Source organism: Zophobas morio, unplaced genomic scaffold (assembly GCF_036711695.1).
Source record: "Zophobas morio isolate AGI-343-1 ecotype UQ-CSIRO unplaced genomic scaffold, CSIRO_AGI_Zmor_V1 ptg000010l, whole genome shotgun sequence".
Classification (NCBI taxonomy): domain Eukaryota; kingdom Metazoa; phylum Arthropoda; class Insecta; order Coleoptera; family Tenebrionidae; genus Zophobas; species Zophobas morio.
The window spans coordinates 7,586,100-7,606,076 of record NW_026972115.1 but is presented as its reverse complement, the minus strand read 5'-3'; the positions used below and the strand labels follow the sequence as shown (position 1 = coordinate 7,606,076).

At 39.0% G+C, this 19,977-nt stretch overlaps 2 protein-coding genes across 2 annotated transcripts; one reads left to right on the top strand and one right to left on the bottom strand.

Annotated features, from left to right (window-relative positions):
• Positions 1-89: 89 nt before the first annotated feature.
• LOC135126377 (translin) lies at positions 90-1,071 on the top strand. Its single transcript, XM_064052389.1, has 3 exons — positions 90-298; positions 349-442; positions 491-1,071. Exons 1-3 carry the CDS (start codon positions 221-223, stop codon positions 1,009-1,011), a joined length of 693 nt encoding a protein of 230 aa, XP_063908459.1. The 5' UTR covers positions 90-220; the 3' UTR covers positions 1,012-1,071.
• On the bottom strand, positions 1,058-19,102 carry LOC135126372 (enhancer of polycomb homolog 1-like). The gene is made up of 8 exons (XM_064052377.1): positions 18,617-19,102; positions 15,930-16,068; positions 13,744-14,222; positions 13,312-13,686; positions 11,103-11,629; positions 6,797-7,428; positions 6,556-6,691; positions 1,058-3,132 (listed from the first exon to the last, which is right to left on the bottom strand). The coding sequence occupies exons 1-8, from the start codon at positions 18,767-18,769 to the stop codon at positions 2,979-2,981; spliced, it is 2,595 nt and encodes an 864-aa protein (XP_063908447.1). The 5' UTR covers positions 18,770-19,102; the 3' UTR covers positions 1,058-2,978.
• Between the last annotated feature and the right edge of the window lie 875 nt (positions 19,103-19,977).

Below are 19,977 nucleotides of genomic sequence, written 5' to 3'. Positions count from 1 at the left end.
CGTCGACAATTCATCTGGGCGATCTCTATCTCTTTGTTGCGATTTTTAGAGTTGGCAACGCACTCTTGTTTACTTGTTTGTGATTGGCAACCATGTTTTATAATAGCGTCTAAATGAGTGTCAACTGTCAAACAGAAAAAAAGAAGCGTCATTTAATTTTTTACGATTTTTGTAAAAAACAATTCCGTTTCGAGATTTAGCGTTACATGAATGGGAAAGAATGAGTTCGGACAATATCATCGAACACATTTTCACGCCGTTTCAGGAGAGCATCAACTCGGAACAAGATGTTCGAGAGGTTCGTATAAACAACAAAAGAGTGCGTCGAAAACCAAAACTCTGTTACAGGAGATCCGCAACATAATGAAAGACATCGAAAAGTCCCTTCGGGAAATCGTCACCACCTTGCAGATAATCCACAGGACTCTCAACGGTGAAGAAAGTCTGTAGTCACCTTAAAAGTGTGGTTAGAAATCAACGGTTTTTAAAGTTTCAGCTGCGTGTTTCACAGCACGAAGTCTCTTCAACGTGGTCCAGAAGGGCTTCGAGAAGCTCGATAGCGTGATTCCTGAAGGGCAGTATTACCGGTACAACGACCACTGGCGCTACGCCACGCAGCGCCTCTGTTTTCTGGCAGCTTTGGTGGTGTTTTTGGAGAAGGGTTTTCTCGTGGATAAAGTGACCACGGCGCAGATTTTAGGTCTGCACGAGAAGTCTCGCCTCCATCTAGATCTAGAAGACTATCTGATGGGGCTGTTGAATTTGGCGACGGAGTTGGCGCGGTTCGCTGTGAACTCAGTTACCTTTGGGGACTACAGCAGGCCGCTGCAGATCTCCAAGTTCGTGGCCGAACTGAACGCGGGTTTCCGTTTGCTGAACTTAAAAAACGATTCTTTGCGAAAGAGGTTTGACGCTCTGAAATACGACGTTAAAAAAATCGAGGAAGTGGTGTATGATTTGACGTTGCGGGGGCTGGTGCCCAATTCTGGAGGAGGAGAAGCGGTGGAATAATGGCAGAGTTTCGTTTAATGTACAATTTACTAAAATAAACGAATAGTTTAGAATCTAAAACCTGCATGACAGATTTTATTGATCATTCATACACATAAACTAATCACATATTTACAAATATTCACATTCAGAGGACCTAATCAAAAACCCAGAACGTTCATTAATAGACCCGTATATAGTAATCGCGTTATTAATTTTTCTTCTTTATATATAAATTAAATACCACATTCTACAGCTTATCCACACTAACAATTCGAACATTCACATTACTGTAAATGGAACGGCTTAATGCGAATGCTTAAATTTTAGTTGCAATAAGTGCCACAATCAATGTTGAAGCATTTATATTTTTTTGGATTTTTTTGTAACATAAAACAACATAGACGGTTCTACATTGTTAGATGTCGTGTTGCTTATTTTTCGTTTATAATAAATTAATGAATTAACAGTCTAAATATCAAAATTACTAAATTTTAATATAATAAAAATCGACAATCACATTATGCATTTAAACCGTTAATTCAACAATGACATACAGAAGTAGGAATGTGACTTATTATCTAATAGCTTGCACCATTGATTCTAATTAAATTTAAACTAGTTTTAAATAATACCTTTGCCCTAAAGTATCGTCACTTAAATCTAAAAACATAATTGACAAACTTTTTGTACAAAAAATACTGCTAGTCTTGATATAATTATATACAAACAAACGGCATTATTTACAATAGGGTTTTTTTTTTGTAATAAACGAGCAAAAGTGTTATTCAAAACAGTAAAAATTCATCGAGTTTACTTATATGAAATTAAGAGAGCGTATTTATACCAAATTTTTCTAACAGCCTTTTTTTTGTTAGTTTTGTTTATAAAACATACAAGAAACGAAAAACTTTCAAACGAAATTTTGAGACGTTTTATGCCGTTAACGATCTGCCAATGTAGGATGGTAATAGTTAAATAGACACAGAGAAGCTTATATTGAAAGACGTAACACCACTTTTGACAAATTGTTAACTATTATAACTTATGACGTGCCAACATTTTATACAGATAGAAGTTTCACGAGACTCTGGCTAACTTCTTACATTTGTTATGTTTAAACCTTCCTTTAGCACATATTACGAACACAAAGTCCAAATAAAGGCTTAAAAAAAATAAATTTAATCGAATTAAAATACAATGGTCTAATGGTGTAAGTACATTTCACAAAATTTCATTTACAAAATGTAATAAGTTACTAATAATAGTTCAACAGCCTCATGAATTATTAACACTAGGGTTATAATTACAATAGAAAATAAATTAACAACTCCTTAAAATAGAAGTCTAGTTTATTGGTAAGATTTTGCGAAAATGCCTGCTTTTTCTACAAATTTATTTCAACTAAAACTGAGTAATTTATGATCACTTAATGAACACAATAATACTATATAGTTAGAATATGTTTGCCTTAAAAAATTAAAATGTTATTAACAGTTCTGGAGACGTGGCATACATTGAAATGAATACATTCACATGAAATGTATACAAACAGCACAACGGATGAATAGTAGTTACAGATCATGAAATATAACGATGTTACTCCAGCGCGACCGCCGCCTAAGATTTAGAAACATACTTATAACGCACATCTAAAAATCTGAAAGCCAATAAAATCCAACCTACTACGTAAATAAAGGACCGAATAAAATCGAGCGAGGAAAAATAACACCATTATATCCCACAACAGGCAGTTCCTTCCTCTTCCTCTCTAAAATAATTCTTAAATCATGCTCTAATTTCGTCATACGGTAATCTTGCGGCTTTGCTTTCTTCTTAATACTTAGACAATCTGCGAATGATGTAAACGTAAAATTCTGACAGGCATTTCAAATCTTGTAAACGTGTAACCAGCAGAAAATGAAACACCTTGTTGATAGTAAAAAGCCATCCTGCGCCTTTTTAAAACGCAGGTCCGAAGATGAGCATCACGTCACTTCCATTACTAGATTGTTCTTCCGGACGATTGTTTTCGTTTTGTTGTTGCTTGCTGCCGTGCCCGCTTCCGTACACTGAGAATTCACCAACTTGTTCGAGACTGGTTCCGCGTCGTCCGTTATCGGTATTTCTAAAATGTTGGCACTGAAAAGAAAACCATTATTCTCAAACGACGAACGCCCATTCTTCCAAAACTATTAATCACCTCCGCCACGGCCAACTGTATTAATACATATGGCCATCCCAATTCGTATAAAAAGTTGATTCTTTGACGTTTCCAAAATCGTTAATCAGGCAACGACATCTGTTGAGTACAATTATGAACTTGGTTGGCAAATAATTGTCAAAATGACGTTTTAAAATATCACGTTTTTCTGAAAGTGTAGATAATGGCACAAAAACATTAATGATATTACTCCTATTTAGTTTTGAAATAACATAGATATATTTTTACAAAACGAAAATTATTTAACAAGAAGGAAGGTACATATTCATAATTTTAAAACTTTTCTGCTGGTAGGTTTGTTACAGATCGTTATTTTCTTCAACCAGTCTGTTTGTTCCAAACAAATATTATCAATAACTGGCTTCACTGTTGCTCGAATAATTATATCACAAACTCTTGATTTATGTTCCAAGCAACAAAATAATGGATTTTGGTCCAAAGAAGGATGGAGCAGATTACATATTTGTTGACATGTGTTTTTAGAGTTTAAAAACGGTGGTATTAGAAAGTTTTTTAAAAAGGGTAACATTTAGATTCAGTTATTTGAAGACAAATCGTGAAAAATATTTTAGATTCGTCATCTGCGAAAAATTATCTATAAGCCAACTATTTTCCGTTGGATCAAATACTAGCCCCGCCCGCCCACCCTCTATTTTCTTGGAAGGTATGTGATTTGCCAAAATCAGTATTATCTTAGCAAGTACTATTTAATTATTGTTTAATCATTTATTTTGCCACTTCAATATACAATATAGTACTTGCTAAGATAATACTGATTTTGGCAAATCACATACCTTCCAAGAAACTAGAGGGCGGGTGGGCGGGGCTAGTACTTGCTAAGGTAAGACTAATGGTGGAAAATGACATATCCTACAAGGTAAGAGAGGGCGGGTGGGCGGGGCTAGTATTTGCTAAGAAAAAAACTGATTTTAGTAAATAACATATCCCTAAGAAAATACAGGGTGGGTGGGTGGGGCTAGTACTTGCTAAGATAAGACAATATTTGGCAAACGACATACTCTTTAAGAAAATGGAGGGTGAGTGGGTGGGCGGGGCTAGTATTTCATAAGGTAAATTTGCGATTAGTATTCTATAAAACTAGAAAGTCAATGTTTTTCTCTGAAATAAAGCCATTTGGAACGGTTTCAAATTTTTTGGAAATTTTGGAGATTTTTGGAGTCCTTTCCTCGCATTTCTCAGTTATTTGAAGACAAATCGTCAAAAAATATTTTATTTATAAGTCAACTACATATTTTCCGGTGGGTCAGATCGTCTTTTAACTGTTTCAGACAAAAATTTTCTGGAAATTACGAAAAATTGTTGTCACTTTTTTCGCTAATTTTCGAAAATAAATGAAAAATAGTTGAAAATGTCAAAAGTGCGAAAATCAGTTTTATCTTATCAAATACTGCTAGCACCGGTTTTCGTGGTTTCACTCAAGAGACTGCACATGCTTTAAAATTTATTGCCAGAAGTACATATTTGTGTGTTAAGTTTTTATTAGAATAAGCAGGCTTTTACTATGTTCTTACGCGTTCCTTTAGCTCCGATGCGGTGGAAGCAACGTTCTCACACGTGAGATTAAAAGGAGGCTCCAATGATGCAACGGATACCAGAGCGGCAGAATATGCAATGCGTCAGATGCTCCGCTGCGGAATTGTTAAGTGATGTCACTCAAAAAATGTTGGCGTTTTTAAACTCCAAAAAGACATGTCAACAAATATGTAATCTACTCCATCCTTCTTTGGACCAAAATCCATGATTTTGTTGCTTGGAACATAAATCAAGAGTTTGTGATATAATTATTCGAGCAACAGTGAAACCAGTTTATTTGTTTGGAACAAACAGACTGGTTGAAGAAAATAACGATCTGTAACAAACCTACCAGCAGAAAAGTTTTAAAATTATGAATATGTACCTTCCTTTTTGTTAAATAATTTTCGTTTTGTAAAAATATATCTATCTTACTTCAAAACTAAATAATATGAGTATAATCATTAATGTTCTTGTGCCATTATCTACACTTTCAGAAAAACGTGATATTTTAAAACGTCATTTTGACAATTAGTTGCCAACCAAGTTCATAATTGTACTCAACAGATGTCGTTGCCTGATTAACGATTCTGGAAACGTCAAAGAATCAACTTTTTATACGAATTGGGATGGCCATATGTATTAATACAGTTGGCCGTGCCTCCGCACACTTATGCATTCTACCGATAAATTCAAAACTAATTCGAACAACGCAGAAATTTTTACAAATTCAAAACAACACTCAACTTACGTAACGACCAATAACAACGCAAGAAATAAAATTCATCCTCACGAGCAAAATATCATAAATAATACATCAGTGATAATTTGATAAGCTTCATTTTTTTTTTTAATAAATCTACATTATCTGTAAATTTGTTGCAAGTTTTCCGGGAATTTGAACACGTGTAAACAGCTTTTTTGCACCACTCAACTTAATAACAAAATCAATATTGCTTTGTTGTTTGCGTTACAACACACGATACTCAGCCAAGGAGAAATTTATTTTTTAATTTTAACTCAAAAATCGAACAAATTAATTCTAGCTAAACGTGTGACTCATCGGTCGCAAAAAATTATATTTAAAACGATTTTTCCACTCACGACACAACGCCTCCATTAAATGAAATGACTCACGAAACAAATGCAAGGTTTTTGAAAACCGTGTCAATCGAGATAACCGCAATTTTTCTATACGAATACATTGCATGCGAAAAGAATAAAACTAAAAAGTATTGTTTGCAGCTGTCACATTTCATTTGTTGCAAACAATTCGGAACTGATTCCAAGTTCGTGCAGGTAGTCCATTCCATTCCAATTTTGAAGCCCGAGTTTGCGTCAGAGCATTGCAATATTTGTCAAATTAACTCCAGCCATATTTACTATTGAATATAAAACACTGTTTTAGTTGGATCCGCATAAAATTCAATTGCTGAAAATGTGCGACCGAAATATGAACGTAGCGCTTAAATATCTCCCAACATCGGTGCCTCGCAATTTATGGCTGCAGTTTTGCTTTGCCGCAATAAAGTTTTATGTGTGTGGTAATCAAACGTTCTTGCAATCTCGTATTGACTCAGGCGATTTGTGTCTAGATTTGCTTCAAAGTCATGTCAACAACGACAAAATAAAATGCAAAAACTTCAACTCGATATTCCTCAGGAGACGAGATTTTCGAAACTTTACGAATTTGTCAAAAAATCATCAATATTCAATACATGCAAATTAAAAAAGAAAAACTTCTCTTTCCCTGAGGAATAAATTCCAAAGTTTTCGAGGCGAGTAATTAATCGCGCCATCCCACTTACCTATGACTATTAAGCGTAAGAGTGTGTGCAGAAGTGTGAAGACTCAACGTGCCCGAGGAAGCATTGATGGGTGGTACAGGTTGGTAAACTCCGCCAGAGTAAGCGTAAGATATCTTATTGTTTTTTGTTGTTCTACCTGCAACAGAAGAGTAAAAACGTCGAGTCGCATCCGTGAGGGTACGCCGCCGCCTCGCCGCACAACGCAACGTAACGCAATCGCTGCCAGCTACCAACTACGTACCATCAAGCCCGAACTGCGACAGCAAGCCGTTGGTGTTCCCTAGGCTCCCTTCCGTCGTGCTGCTCCTCGTCCTCCCGTCGGACACGGCGTTGACACTGTTAAACTTAGGACTAGTCAAGGTACTCGAAGGCGCCTTCGTTTTGGACGCGGCCGCGGCGGCGGCGGCGGCGGCCCTGCTCGCGCCGCCCAAATCCGAGACGTGAAACCTCGAACATCCGATAGTCCTTTCATCGTTTTCGTCCGATGACGACGACGTTGACTCCTCAAACTTGATACTATCAGTGAGGTTCGCGTTACTATTTGAAAAAACACTACTACTATTATCGTTAACACTAGGAGTAAGCGTATTGAGACCGACATTAACGTTCAAGTTAATGCCCGTTTGCACGATTTTATCACTGGATTGCCGTGTGTCGGTTACTGGTACGTCTTCTATACTGTCCAAATTGTCAAACGTGAATGGATCGGTTAAGAAAGCGGAAGTGTCGAGGAGTGTGCTTGGCGTTTCCATCGTCTGGACCTCGATCGAGAACGGCGTGTTGGCACCGGGGACGAAATAGCTCTCGCTGGCTGGCAGGAGGCCGCACGGCGGTTCTTGGTCTGGGGGCGGCGTCTTTGGCCGGAAGTGCAACCTGAAAACATACAACAGTTAGCAAATACAATCATACTATCAAAATTTTTATTAAGTAATAAATAATTACTTTGTATGACAAATGGTCTTCAGTTTACCACAATACTCGTCATCTTTACTGTCAATTTGATGATCGAGAAAATACAGGATCTTATTTATTCGGAGTAAGCTGTCACATCTAGAATTGTGCAACTGATAAAAATTTCCCTTTCAACAATACAGAAAGCGATTGCCATCAATTTTGAACGAAAGGACCGACAATCATAAATAAGAATTATCAACGAGTGTTTTAATAAAAAAAAAATACATAACAGGATAACATCTTCGATCGTGGGAAGATAAGAACGTGGGTATTTCTGAAGAAAGATTGGATTGTTATAATATCATTAATAAGCGTGTCGTAACAGTGGAGATAATAGAAACATTGATCGAAGGTTATTTCGACAGAACTTCCCTCGCTCCTGAAATACAATAAAACAGCTTTTTCGAAAAATTATTACAAAATTTGATTATGCGAATTTTATTTTTTTCCATCAACATTTTTGCAAATACACGTATATCACTTTGGACAGGTGCAATGTAATACTAATGATAACAGAATTGTATTCCCAAATATTCAATAAAATAAATTGACTTATTTATTAATTTTTATGAGTCACCCAGTATAAGAAATTTAAAAACTTTTCATGCGATGATAAATCACAAGTATAAACTCATCATGTTGCACATTTTGGATAGGATTTATTCGGCGAAATTTTGACATGACGTCATCAATTTCTCGGGAGGGAATAAAAGAATAAATTTTGCTTAACGATTTACCATGATTACAATAACCTTAAAATATTTACAAGATTTCAGAGCAATCGTTTTGCAGTTTCAAACTTATAACGCCAAATATTGTAATTATTTTTTTTTTTTCAAAAATTCTGGATATCTAGGGTGAAAATTCGACACGGATTTATACACCACAAGTGTAGGAGTATCTTATTTTATACAATTTAAAAAACTTTTTACTATAACTTTTGCAGATGACGTCATCCCATCGGTGGTGGGGATGATTGAGCCAAATTTTAGTTAGCGTTTAACCATTTACATGATTTTCCTAACATACATACAAAATATGACAACAATCGGTCCAGTAGTTTCGGAGATTACGTGTTTAATAAAAATCGATACAGACCCGAAACAGACAGACAGACAGATGGGATCGGGATATTACTTTTTTCATAGTCTAGGGGTTATAAACGCCGCGAAAACATGAAATTGACATGGCTTCGATGGATTCGATTACTATACGTCCCTAGGTTACACTCGGGAAGTAAAAAAAGGAATTACGAAAGACTGACAGTTTTAGTGTCTCTAATAATGTAACTTTAAAAGTTGAAAGATTAGTCGTATCATATCTAGAGTCTAAGAAAACCGTTAAACTTACGACGAAACTATTTTTATGTGCCAAGATTATTATGACGTAAAAATTGATTACGACGATATGGCTACTAACTACACATAATACATAGTATTATTATAAGGGACAATAATGTATGCTACACGATAACAAAGTTGCTAAATTAATTAATCACTTTTGTATACTAGTGATAACAATAATAGACATTGCCTGGAAACCAAAATATTGTTGACATTCAATTTATCAGAATTGCTGTTATGTTGTAACATTCTTCTTTAAAAATGTCTCTCTCAAGATGTTTTTGTACATCGCATATTATTTGCTTACAAAATTATGAGAAACCAAAGTGACGCAAAAATGTCAAAATTACCAATACTGCAGGGAAATTCTCGAACCATTAATTTTCCAACTTAATAAAACGAAAATACTCAAAACATTGCATTAAATTTGATGCAAATCCCAAGATTTTGAAGGTACATTTAGATGTAAACGTAGGAGCGCCGCTTGTTAATTTTAATTACTTCATATACTCGGGTAACACTCCCTTTTAATGACGAAAGAGAATTGCACCCTTTTGAAGTAATTCGCACAGAAAACTAATCTACGCGAATGCAGTGACCCAGTTTGACGAATTAATTATGAAAAAGAACGAATCGACGAACGTTCTAGGGTCATCGGGTTGCAGCAAAACGTCCAAAACACGTTGTCCTGGACGATTTTTCCTTTCAGAATCAGCTCTCTCTTTCGATCAATATTTTAATTTTTGTTCATGGGAACTGTCAATTCTTAAGTAGTGCTCACGGTCAACTTGATCAAAAATCTTGCACGAAGACTTTTTAAGATAGTTCGAACCGCACGAAACGCGAAAATTAGCAAGTTTAAATGCTGTTTATTGACAATTCTGGGAAGCGTTAATTCATAAGGTACAAACACTATTTACAGAAGCTTTTTATAGGTGAGTAAGTGCCTGGTCATAAAAGCAAATATCGCTATAATTAGCGATGTTATTGACGGTTAAATTAACATTATTATATCATTTTGAATTTATTATTAAAGTTTGGGCGCCTCCTACGTCTAAACCAGAGATAAAAGGCTGCCGCCCAGTGGAAACGACAGCTACACGAACATCGTTTATCTTGTATACAAATCAATATTTTATGGATTTTTTGGACAAAGCGTAAAATTTCATAAAACAAAATTACGACCAACGCTAATTTAAAGCAAAAGCCAAACACTGTTGCTGCTGCACTTGTGATTTGCGAAGATCAGAAAGAAAATTATAGAATTCCCCGATTTAAACCCGACCGCCACAGGCGGTAGCCGATTCCCTTAAATAATTAATACCACTTCCTCAATTTATTGTCCATTAAACAAAAGATCTTTTCCATAATACCTAAATTCCACGCAAGCACAAAACTACATTAAAAATCGATCAAAATCCTTCCGTACTCTAACAAAAGAGGACCTTCACGCTCGCGGTTCGCCTAAATTGCAGATTTGATACGAAACTTCTTCGAATAAAAATCCGGTAGAAACCCTGAATAAAACATATCAAAATCTTATAAAAGCGTTCGCACCACATCCATACAAATACAGCCGGAGTCATCGAAGCTCGACGTTTCGGCCAGCTCGAGCGCTCTTCTATTTGAATACGTGACATGTCGGTATGCGGACAAATATTTGTAAAATTTGACTCATACATCAAACAAGACGATATTAGCTTTTCAATCCTGACAGCGACGCTCCGTCGCGACGACTCTTTTCAATTTCTCTAATTCCCTTCAGTTTCTTCGCGTTATTTTTTTTTTTTTTTGACACAATTCGCCCACTTCTGCCCGCCGACCTTTCTTTCGTTTCGCTTCTCGGAACATCGGCGCGAAATCTTATTATAAATGGAGCATTATCCACAACAATGGCCCGCCGTCAATTTACCGTAGAATCAATATCGATTGGATCTTTTTTAATTCCATATCGAGTCGCAAGCCCCAACGACACAATGGCCAATATCGAGTCGGCTCGAAGGAAAATAAAGCGATTTAAAAAGCACGCAGATGCGAAATTTTCATCAAATGAAGCCTGCGTAAATCCGGACGATTTAAATTTCGAGATATGTAAATAATTAAAACGAGTTTTCGGGTCGCTGATCTGTTTATTAATTTCGGATTTTTTTCCACAGCGAAACGTACCGATCGACGAAACATGATCGAAGCGTTATTTATATCTTGAATTATTCACGAGTGCGAAGTTCAACTAGCGAACCGTTTACTTACCAATCCCTTCGTACGGACCGCAGGATCTCGACCATCTCGTCCTCTTCGCTCTTGCTGTGGACGAAGGTCTCCGGACGACCGGCACCGTCCTCGTCCCTCTCCTTGATCTCCGCACATCCGTGACTCGCACTCTCACTCTCACCACCGACGTCACTCACATTTGTCCGCGAAGCACTGTTACTGACGTCACTAAACTCACTTTTAATATCAGTTCGCAAATTATTGTTTACGTTCGTGTTATTAACAAAACTAGCGTCCATTTTAACTACACCGTCCGGCAACAAATTCGTATCGTTTGGTTTTGTTTTGGGTTCGACTATCGAGAAATCCAGCGTTCGCCAGAAGTCGTCATTGTCGGTGCTGATGCGGTCCAGAATGACCCTCCCTCCTCGACCCATCCGCCTCCTGGCGAAGCCGATGCAACGTCTTGGATTCGACAGGGAGGTCAGGGTGAAGCGGAAGCGCTTGTCCGCCAGACCGTTCTCTTCTTTCGAACACCACGGCCAGTTGCCTACTTTCGACAAAGGCTGCAAACAAAAACAAAATTTAGCTCGGATGTTCGCCCAAAGGAACGAATTTTCGAAGCACTCGAAAACACTTCGCGTTGCCGATCCATCTTTAGTGACAGGCAGTGTGGAAACAACCGTAAACAAGCGTAAAATAAAATCGAGCATTACAGATACGTTCTTTCTTTACTCTAGAATGATAAAATAATGGTGTCGTTTTGTTGGCGACTTTTAGTAACGTAAAACAAATTAATTAAAATTTCCACAAAAATGTTCGTCCTTTCGTTTTTATTTTAACCTCTACGATATATCGAGTTCAAATTCATTCATTACACTTTATTACAAAACATTACCAAATCTGGGGCAATAAAATCTGTTTTGCAGCCAATTTTTACATGTCAAGAGAGCTATAAAACAACGCCCAAGAAAGCAGAACAATGTTGTTTTTCTTTTATGAAAATTCTTGAGTGTTCATAATGTAAAAAGGAAGGTCATACGCGATGATTCACAATTTTTCCAATCTCACTGAAACCATCAGTGACTTTTTTTAAAAATTTTTCCATTCGTGGAGAGAAAAGGGAAAAGAAAGCATTGAAGAAAGGAGCGGTTGAAGAGAGGAGAGGGGAGCAGAGATAGTGGGGAAAAAGAAGATTGAAGACTTTAAAAGAACGAGGCAAAAAGAAAAGAAAGGAGAGAAAGAGGGAAGAGAAAAAGAGTGAAGGGGGTGGCGGGGCGGCAAAACAGAAGAGGCAACACGGAGGGAAAGAGAGGAACGGAGACATCAAGAAGACTGAACTTCCCTCGTCCCTGAAGTACAATTAAACATTTCCAACTTTTTCGAAAAATTCCATAATTTGATTTTGCGAGTTTTATGAGAACTCCTATAAGTTGAAAAAAGATATAGTTGAAGGAAGCTAAAAAATCGGCGAAATCTCATAATACTCAGAAACAAATTTTCCTTTACAAAATAGGACACGTATATCAATTTGATTGGGTGTAGTGTAATACTAATAACAACAGTATTGTATTCCACATTTTTTTCCTGCTTTCATCAATAAAATAAATTAACTCATTTATTTTTTTTTTAACCACCCTGTATAAACAATTCTAAAAAATATGAATGTAATAATAAATCACAAGTATAAACTCACCATATTCTGCACATTTTAGATTGGGTTTTTATCAAAATTTTGACATAACGTCATCAGTTTTTCGTAGCGTAAACGGATACATTTTTATTAACGATTTACCATGTTTCCGATAACCTTAAAAAACGTTCGCAAGCTTCCAGAGCACTTCGGTTTTGCATTTTAAAGTTAAATTGGAAAATACTGTTACACAATTCTTATTTTTTGTTTAGAAAAATTTGGAGACCTAGGATAAAAAGTTTACATTTTAACAATTTAAATAACATTTGCTATTGTAAAAAATGACGTCATATCATCGTTCGTGAGGATAATCAGCCAAATTTCGGTTAGCGTTTCACCCGATATTTCTCATATACATACACAATTTGACAACAATCGATCCGGTAGTTCATAAAATTATCTGTGTAATAAAAATCGCTACAGACGTGAACAGACGGAACTACCCATCTCTGCTGGATAGCAAAACGAGGAAAACTTTTTCCGTGGTGGGCACGCTGCGCCCTGATAACGTTATCAGAGTAGCAATCCCGCACGTGTCGGCTACGGGAGACTCACCATGTGATAAGAACACAGTTTGTTCCTGCGAAAAGCGAACTGTCCCTCATCCTCGACCTCCTCGGGCTCGGGCGACAGCTGCGGCATGGGTTCCTCGTCCGACGACAGAGCCCCCAGGCCGTCCAGTCCGCTCGCCCCGATCCCGCCGCTCCGAGTATGCCCCAGCGATTTGTGCTTCCTCTTCTTGTACTGTCTTTTCTCTTTCCTCGGTATAACCTCGTCTTTGAGAATCGCCTTATTCGACCAGCTCTGGTTCGGGTAGTGGTTGTGGAAGATGGGCGTGAAGGCCGGCCTCGTCGTCTTGATGGCTGCCGCCTCCGCGTAGATGGCGCCGCTGAAGTCCCGCGCGTGGTACCTCTTCTCGAACACCTCCACCTGGAACAGCGCGACTTTAACAAATCTGTTTTTGTTTTTTCTTTGCCGAGCACCGACCGTGAGGTGGACCAGCTCTCTCTTCATCTTCTCCCGCTTCTTCACCAGCTCCAGCAGCGTGACGGCCCTGTGCAGATCCCTCCTGAGTTTCAGCATTTTCTCGTAGGACGTTTCGTCGTTCTTGCGGTTCTTTCGAGTTTGCATCTTCTCGGTGCGCCGCCTGAACGCCAGGTACGGGTTGTTGGGGGCGGCGCCCGCCCTCTGCTCCGTCTTGACGGTGAGGATCAGAGGGTGCTGGGTTTTCAGCCGTTTGTTCAGCCAGTAATCGAATACTGCGATTATGAGATCGTCATCCTCCTTCAGCAGGGCTTTGGCCTCGTTCAGGTTCACGACGGTCTGACCGCTGCTCTTCTCCAGCCGGTCCATCATCTCCTCGAACTTGAGAGGAGTCAGGTCCAGCCTCTGCGCCTGCGACTGCAACCAGCGTTCGTCTTCGGAGTCCATGTCGTAGTCGGGGATGTCTTGTTCCATCGTGAAAGCTACAAACAAAAAACATTACGGGATTATGAGATGGTCGCAGAATGCGGGACGCGAAGACGAGATGGTCGTTGATCCGGCCAAAAATGCATTTGCTTCTTACGACATCCGCATTAATGACTTAACATCTAAAAATGTCGAAACCGTTAAATATAGACGGAGTTAAATATGTAAGTAGAGTTATCTATATTCTGAGCTCCGAAATACTACAACTACTACAACGATGAACGAGATTCATGAAATTAAAAAATAAAAGCAATTCTGTTGGTGTGTAGGTTTTAACTTCCAAAACTCGTACACCTCTGGAAAACGCCAAGTCAAGATTTATCGATTTCCCGGTGGCGTACTTTATTCATCAACGCATTGTTTCTTGAAAAAACATTTTTATCTGAAATTTCATTATCATTTCAATTATACACTCACTGTTGAAACTCGTTTCGATTAAGGTTACAGCTTTTTGTATTCCACTAATCCGAATACAAAGCCAGCAGGACACGACGAATGAAATTGTCAAATAGCCTTTTCAAAAAAGTAATAACAGATGCGTGAATTCCAAAAATTAAAATTGGGTCGCGATATGTCGGCTAATTGTGGAAATGACATATTTTATCTTAATCTGTAATTATTTATTTAATTAACTTTTTTTAGACGCATTATATTGCTTTGAGCAGATACTGAACACTATCAACACGTAAATTAACACGAAAGAATGACACTGTGGTCTAATTCAAAGCCTTTATAACGTAATAAAATTAAACGGCTTTTGTCACATTACACTCCTTTGAAAACGTAACGAAAGCTCTACGCCCTATACAAAAACCCGAACGTAACTATATCTAAATCTGCAACAGGAAACCGCATATTGAATTACGCTTTTTTCATATTCGCTTGTTTTAAAGTAAGAGCAGGCTTGGGTTGCATAAAAAATCGTCTGATATGAAAGCGCCCGGGAGCAAGTATAAAAAAAAATAAAAGAACCCATTCGTGGTTCGAAGATCGTAAACCACGAAAAAAGATAACCACAAGCAGTAAAAATCTTTCACTTCTTTCAACGCTACAATCACCACCAGCATTGAATAGGTTTCATTAACCCGAAGGTTAAATTCAATGGCGAGTTGGTTTTACTAACGCAATTTTTAATCTTTGTCGCTGAACCTTAAAACGAACGAATTTAAACGGCGGAACACGAAAATAATGAGACAAGTGAAAGTATAAATTAGCTGAGGCGCTTTACACAATTATTCAAAAAAGTTAAATTAACGGCTTGGCTACGCAATTTTTTTTGTGTGAAGGGCGAAGTTTAAGAGCGACTGAAGCTCGTGACTGTGGTATGCAATCTATGCATCAAACTTATGGACACATGGTCTGCTTTAAGCCAAAAACATTTGATCCACTTATCGTGAATCATGCAGTATCATCTACCGTCAAGACGAAAAAAAAAAAAAAAAACAACAATCAATTAATCACCAGTAAAGCTTGTTTGTGATCAATGAGATAACTAGTTCTGACTCACTGAAATTAATAACTCGAAGCTCTTAAAAATGATAACGCAACAACTCAAAACTTTGAGTACCGACTACGTTTATTTATATTTCGTGTTTTCATGTAGTCGTCGTTCACGTCGTTCAAAACAATCAGAGATAAGCCATTCCCTGTCCTACTCCCACGAACTAGGACAAGTAAAACCCGGGGCACGTCAAGGGCCTTACGTTGCATGTGGATGAGCTGCCGGGGCTGCTTGTAGTTGGCGGGGTAAACCTTGTCGTAGAACTCCTTGTCTGGCATGTCCGCAACTTCCGGTGTGGGGATGATGAGTCCCGCACAAATCGCCCTTTGCAGATGGTGCTCCTGGAAGGGACCCAAAGACAATTAGGCTCACCGTACATATCATATGGTTGTAAATTGAAAAATCACCACCTGTTGCATTGTCGTCGCATTACAGTTCGATTTCCACGGTACGCCGTACGAAAGACGAGAACGTCAAGTCGGGATTTCGGTTTTTGTGGTTGGTATTTCGACCAAGTACGAAGAGGTAACACAGATTTTGAATTATATTTGGGATAAATCAGGGACAGCTGGTCGTGTCGCATGTCTAACGTCATACCGTGGAATTTCTGTTTTAGAAAGTGGCGGTTTTCAATTTACGAGTACAAAGGTGATAACATTCGCGAATAAAAATACGAAAACGTTTAGAAAAGTCCTTTTGATGTGCACCCGGAATGTGAGAAGGAGCCAAAAATAGGGGTGGAAATTACACCACGCTTTAATTATCGAACCTGATGACGTCGTTGAGCTTTTGAAGAGATTAAATCAAGAAATCTTCACTGGTGTTACGATAAGCTTAAAGTCTACTCCAAATTTAAAGATAATGAACATGAACAAATTCCCGAATTTTATAAATTCTGATCCACAATACATGTCATTACTTCCTACTTTTTTTTTTTAATTTTTTATGATTTCAATTTAATGTGCGAAGCGTTCTAAGTTGTTCTCGTTGGCATGTTTTTATCGTCCACCATTCACAATAGGAACTTAAAAATAAAGTTGAAAATAAAACTTTCTACAATTCTACTTCTAATTCAAAACTTGAAAATTGGACCATTTATCACTTTACAATTAATCTAAACAAACAGATTAATTCATTAACGTTTGATTACTCTGATCCTTTGTGACAAAATTAAAAGAAAATGAATTCTTGATATTGGGAAGTATTTCCTCTGCGTCCTGATAAGCAAAAAACGATATATTTCGTAACACCAGTTCACTTTCTTTAATTGTGTAATTATGAGATTTTTATCTTGTTCGACCCAAGGGATTTGGTGACCACAAAGTTTCAACTGGAACTGGAAGTATGTAATGTGAGTTGCATAAATTAAATTAAATTCTTTTAAAGCAGAGATTCAAAAATAATAACTTGATCTGTGAAATATATATGTATTCTATACAATGTAAGCAAGCAGAAAAAAAAAGTCAGAGCTCGTGATTACTAAACACAAGTAACTAGTAGCAATTGAGGCACATTTGGCAACTTTTTTTTAATCCTCGAAATACTCGAGGGTTCTCGCTGTCGGCAAATCCAAGATTGAGGAATCCTTGAAAAGGGGTTTTCCGCGGTTGAGAAGGGTGAGTGCACTAATGAGGTACAGATGCGTAGTCTAACCATATTTTTATATAGGTTTTTGTAATTGCATTATTAGACAGTTAATCTCCGAAATTAATGGCCTGATTGCAAATTTTCTTGGATAAATCTTATCTAAAATATTGGTCTAACTTGTGAATTATCCATCCACTCAAGCAATTTATTTCACTGATTACATTCGAAATGTATGCAAACTTATATAGGTACATATGTGATTGCTTCTTCACCTGGAGTTTAACAATCCAGTAGGGGTTGTCATACACCTAAATAAAATTCGTAAAATCAAATTTTTTAGTTTATTTAACAAAGAAGATTTGGTTGACTGTGCTTCACAGGCGAGGGAAGTTCTATCTAAACCATTCTAGACCAATTTAAATTTTACTAAAAAATGCAGATTTGCTTCCTCGTTGAAACTAAAACACATGGCGAAATTAGTTTTCTACGTTTCGGGCATATTTGCGTATACTAGTATCACCCCAAGTTGTAAAATTGTATGGACAGAGGACTTTCAAGAAAAAGTGTGCCAATAGAATTTATTCCACGTTTAAGAATGTTTTTCTGTGCAGATTTTAATAAAAATCGGCGTTTGGAATGCGATACGAGAGTCGTTCCCAGAAGAGTATATTGGTTATCAGTGTTTTATAATTAAAGTTGTATTAATACAACAAAATTAAAAAACGCAGATTAACCGCGAAAACGTAAACCTCCAGCAAATTTAAATAAAGCATGAAAACGTTAATCGCGACGATAATGGTTTGTTTGTCCTAGAATAGCTGTCACCAAAAGTGAGGTTATGGTTTAACGGAACACGGTATTTTTCTGTAAAGAACGAAACCCAGCACCCACACGTAGCCCCAGCGTCGCAAATGTCGGGTCCTCGCCTCTTGTCGCCCCCACGAGCCCGCCAAAGCCTCGCATTCCGCCCCCTTCACCGGTACCGCGAGCGCCGATAGTCCCCAATCGGGCGAAAATAGGGCGGCGAGCGCGAAACAGGGCGCCGCGGTGACGTTCCGGGCCGGCCGGTCCCACCGAGCCCCAAAGGGCCCCCGAGCCCGCCGGCTCCCAAATCGGCGATGACAGCTCGAGCCAGGCCCGCCAGAGCCCGCAAACGGCGGAAATGGGCGGAAAACGTGGGGGCGGAAGGGCGAGAAGGCTTCGAAAAGGGCGAAAAGCGGTCGAAAAATGCGTTTCGGCGGGCGCGCATCGAATCGCGATGGCGAGCCAAGATGGCGGCGCCTCGAAGGAAGCCCAACTTACGCATTCCTCCTCCTTCTCCATGCCCGAGGGCATCTGGGGGACCGCTCGGTTGATCGCCGAGTAGTCCGGGAGGTCCGGGAGCTCCTCCGCCATGTAGATGGGCATGGGCTTGCTGGCGTCGAGGGCCCGCGCCCTGAACGAGAGCTTGGACATATTTGTTGACAGCACAAAACACACGACAGCGCCAGCATAAAATGCGGCCGAAAGGGGCCTTCCCGAGCCTCGGGCCGCCCGAGACGGACACTGAACGCCGCTCCGCGCCCCTTAGTACGTTCCCATCGTTCCTGTTTACACGCACTCAGTCACAAATACAGTAAAACAACTTTGAAACTTTCCATGTTGAGCGTGTATTGCGGAAAGCCATCATGGCGGCTCTGTCATGGAACCATAGAAATTACTACCGACATGCAGTGCGCGGGAAGCGTTTACGCACGCCTCCGGAGGGTGCTCCATTCATGCCGAACCCGACCCCCGCGCTCCACACCCCCTAACAGCCCCCGATTTCGGCCCCGGTGAGCCCCAAATCGACCAAAACCGACACGGAAAGCCCGATCGGCCGCCGCCGATCGCCAAACTCGCCAAAAACGACCCGGACTCGACTCCGCGAAGTTGCTGATTTGACTAGTCGCCGGCCGCGGTACTTTTTGCTGCGTTGTGTCAACGATGACGGCCGAACGGACTTCCAGGCCGAATTTACCGCTAGTTGGGACTTTTCGGCGATGAGGGGCCCAAGGCGGACTTTTGCCGCCACGATTTTTAATAAAAACCCTTTGGCTTCAAGTGACAACAGGTACTTTTGACGGGATATTGGGGAGAAGTTTTATGCGACTTGGAAGACAACAATGGCGGTGGGGGGAGCGAGTGAAGGCGGCCGAGTCTGACAAGGAGGGGCCAATTAAAAGGAAATGACGTAACGAAGAGACACGTGGAAGAAAAACGGACGCGGACACCTGGCGGACGCGTCGGAAACTGCTCTCCAGACAGTGGGTGTCTATAATGGATTTTACACTATTTATGGATGCGGCGATGAGGTGGCGCCAGGTGCCAGGCAGCTCGTTTTTATTTTTATTAAATTTTCTTTTCAATGGAGTACCAGTTACCTTCATGTTACAAGTTTTTACAACTTTTTTTTCTAATACGGCCAGAACAAATGTAAGGCAAGCCCTCCTACATTCAAATCTATTCCGCTTAACATTACAAACATTTTTTTTCCGGACACATTGATTAATTTGATGGCAAGATCTGAAGTTATGCAACCCAATATACACCGCTTAAAAATTTAATGTTTGATTTTTCACTTTACTTCCTTTACATTTTTTTCATTTTAAGGAGACTTTAGGTGGCGTAATGCATGAAAAACC

Bases quoted from the DNA above. Each gene is read 5' to 3' on its own strand.
- LOC135126377 (XM_064052389.1), top strand. From the start codon at position 221: ATGAGTTCGGACAATATCATCGAACACATTTTCACGCCGTTTCAGGAG. The intron at 299-348 runs GTTCGTATAAAC...ACTCTGTTACAG, and splicing joins CGGAACAAGATGTTCGAGAG to GAGATCCGCAACATAATGAA. The intron at 443-490 runs GTCTGTAGTCAC...CGGTTTTTAAAG, and splicing joins GACTCTCAACGGTGAAGAAA to TTTCAGCTGCGTGTTTCACA.
- LOC135126372 (XM_064052377.1), bottom strand. From the start codon at position 18,769: ATGTCCAAGCTCTCGTTCAGGGCGCGGGCCCTCGACGCCAGCAAGCCC. The intron at 16,069-18,616 runs GTAAGTTGGGCT...GGTCCCTTCCAG, and splicing joins TGGAGAAGGAGGAGGAATGC to GAGCACCATCTGCAAAGGGC. The intron at 6,692-6,796 runs GTACGTAGTTGG...CTTCTGTTGCAG, and splicing joins GTCGCAGTTCGGGCTTGATG to GTAGAACAACAAAAAACAAT.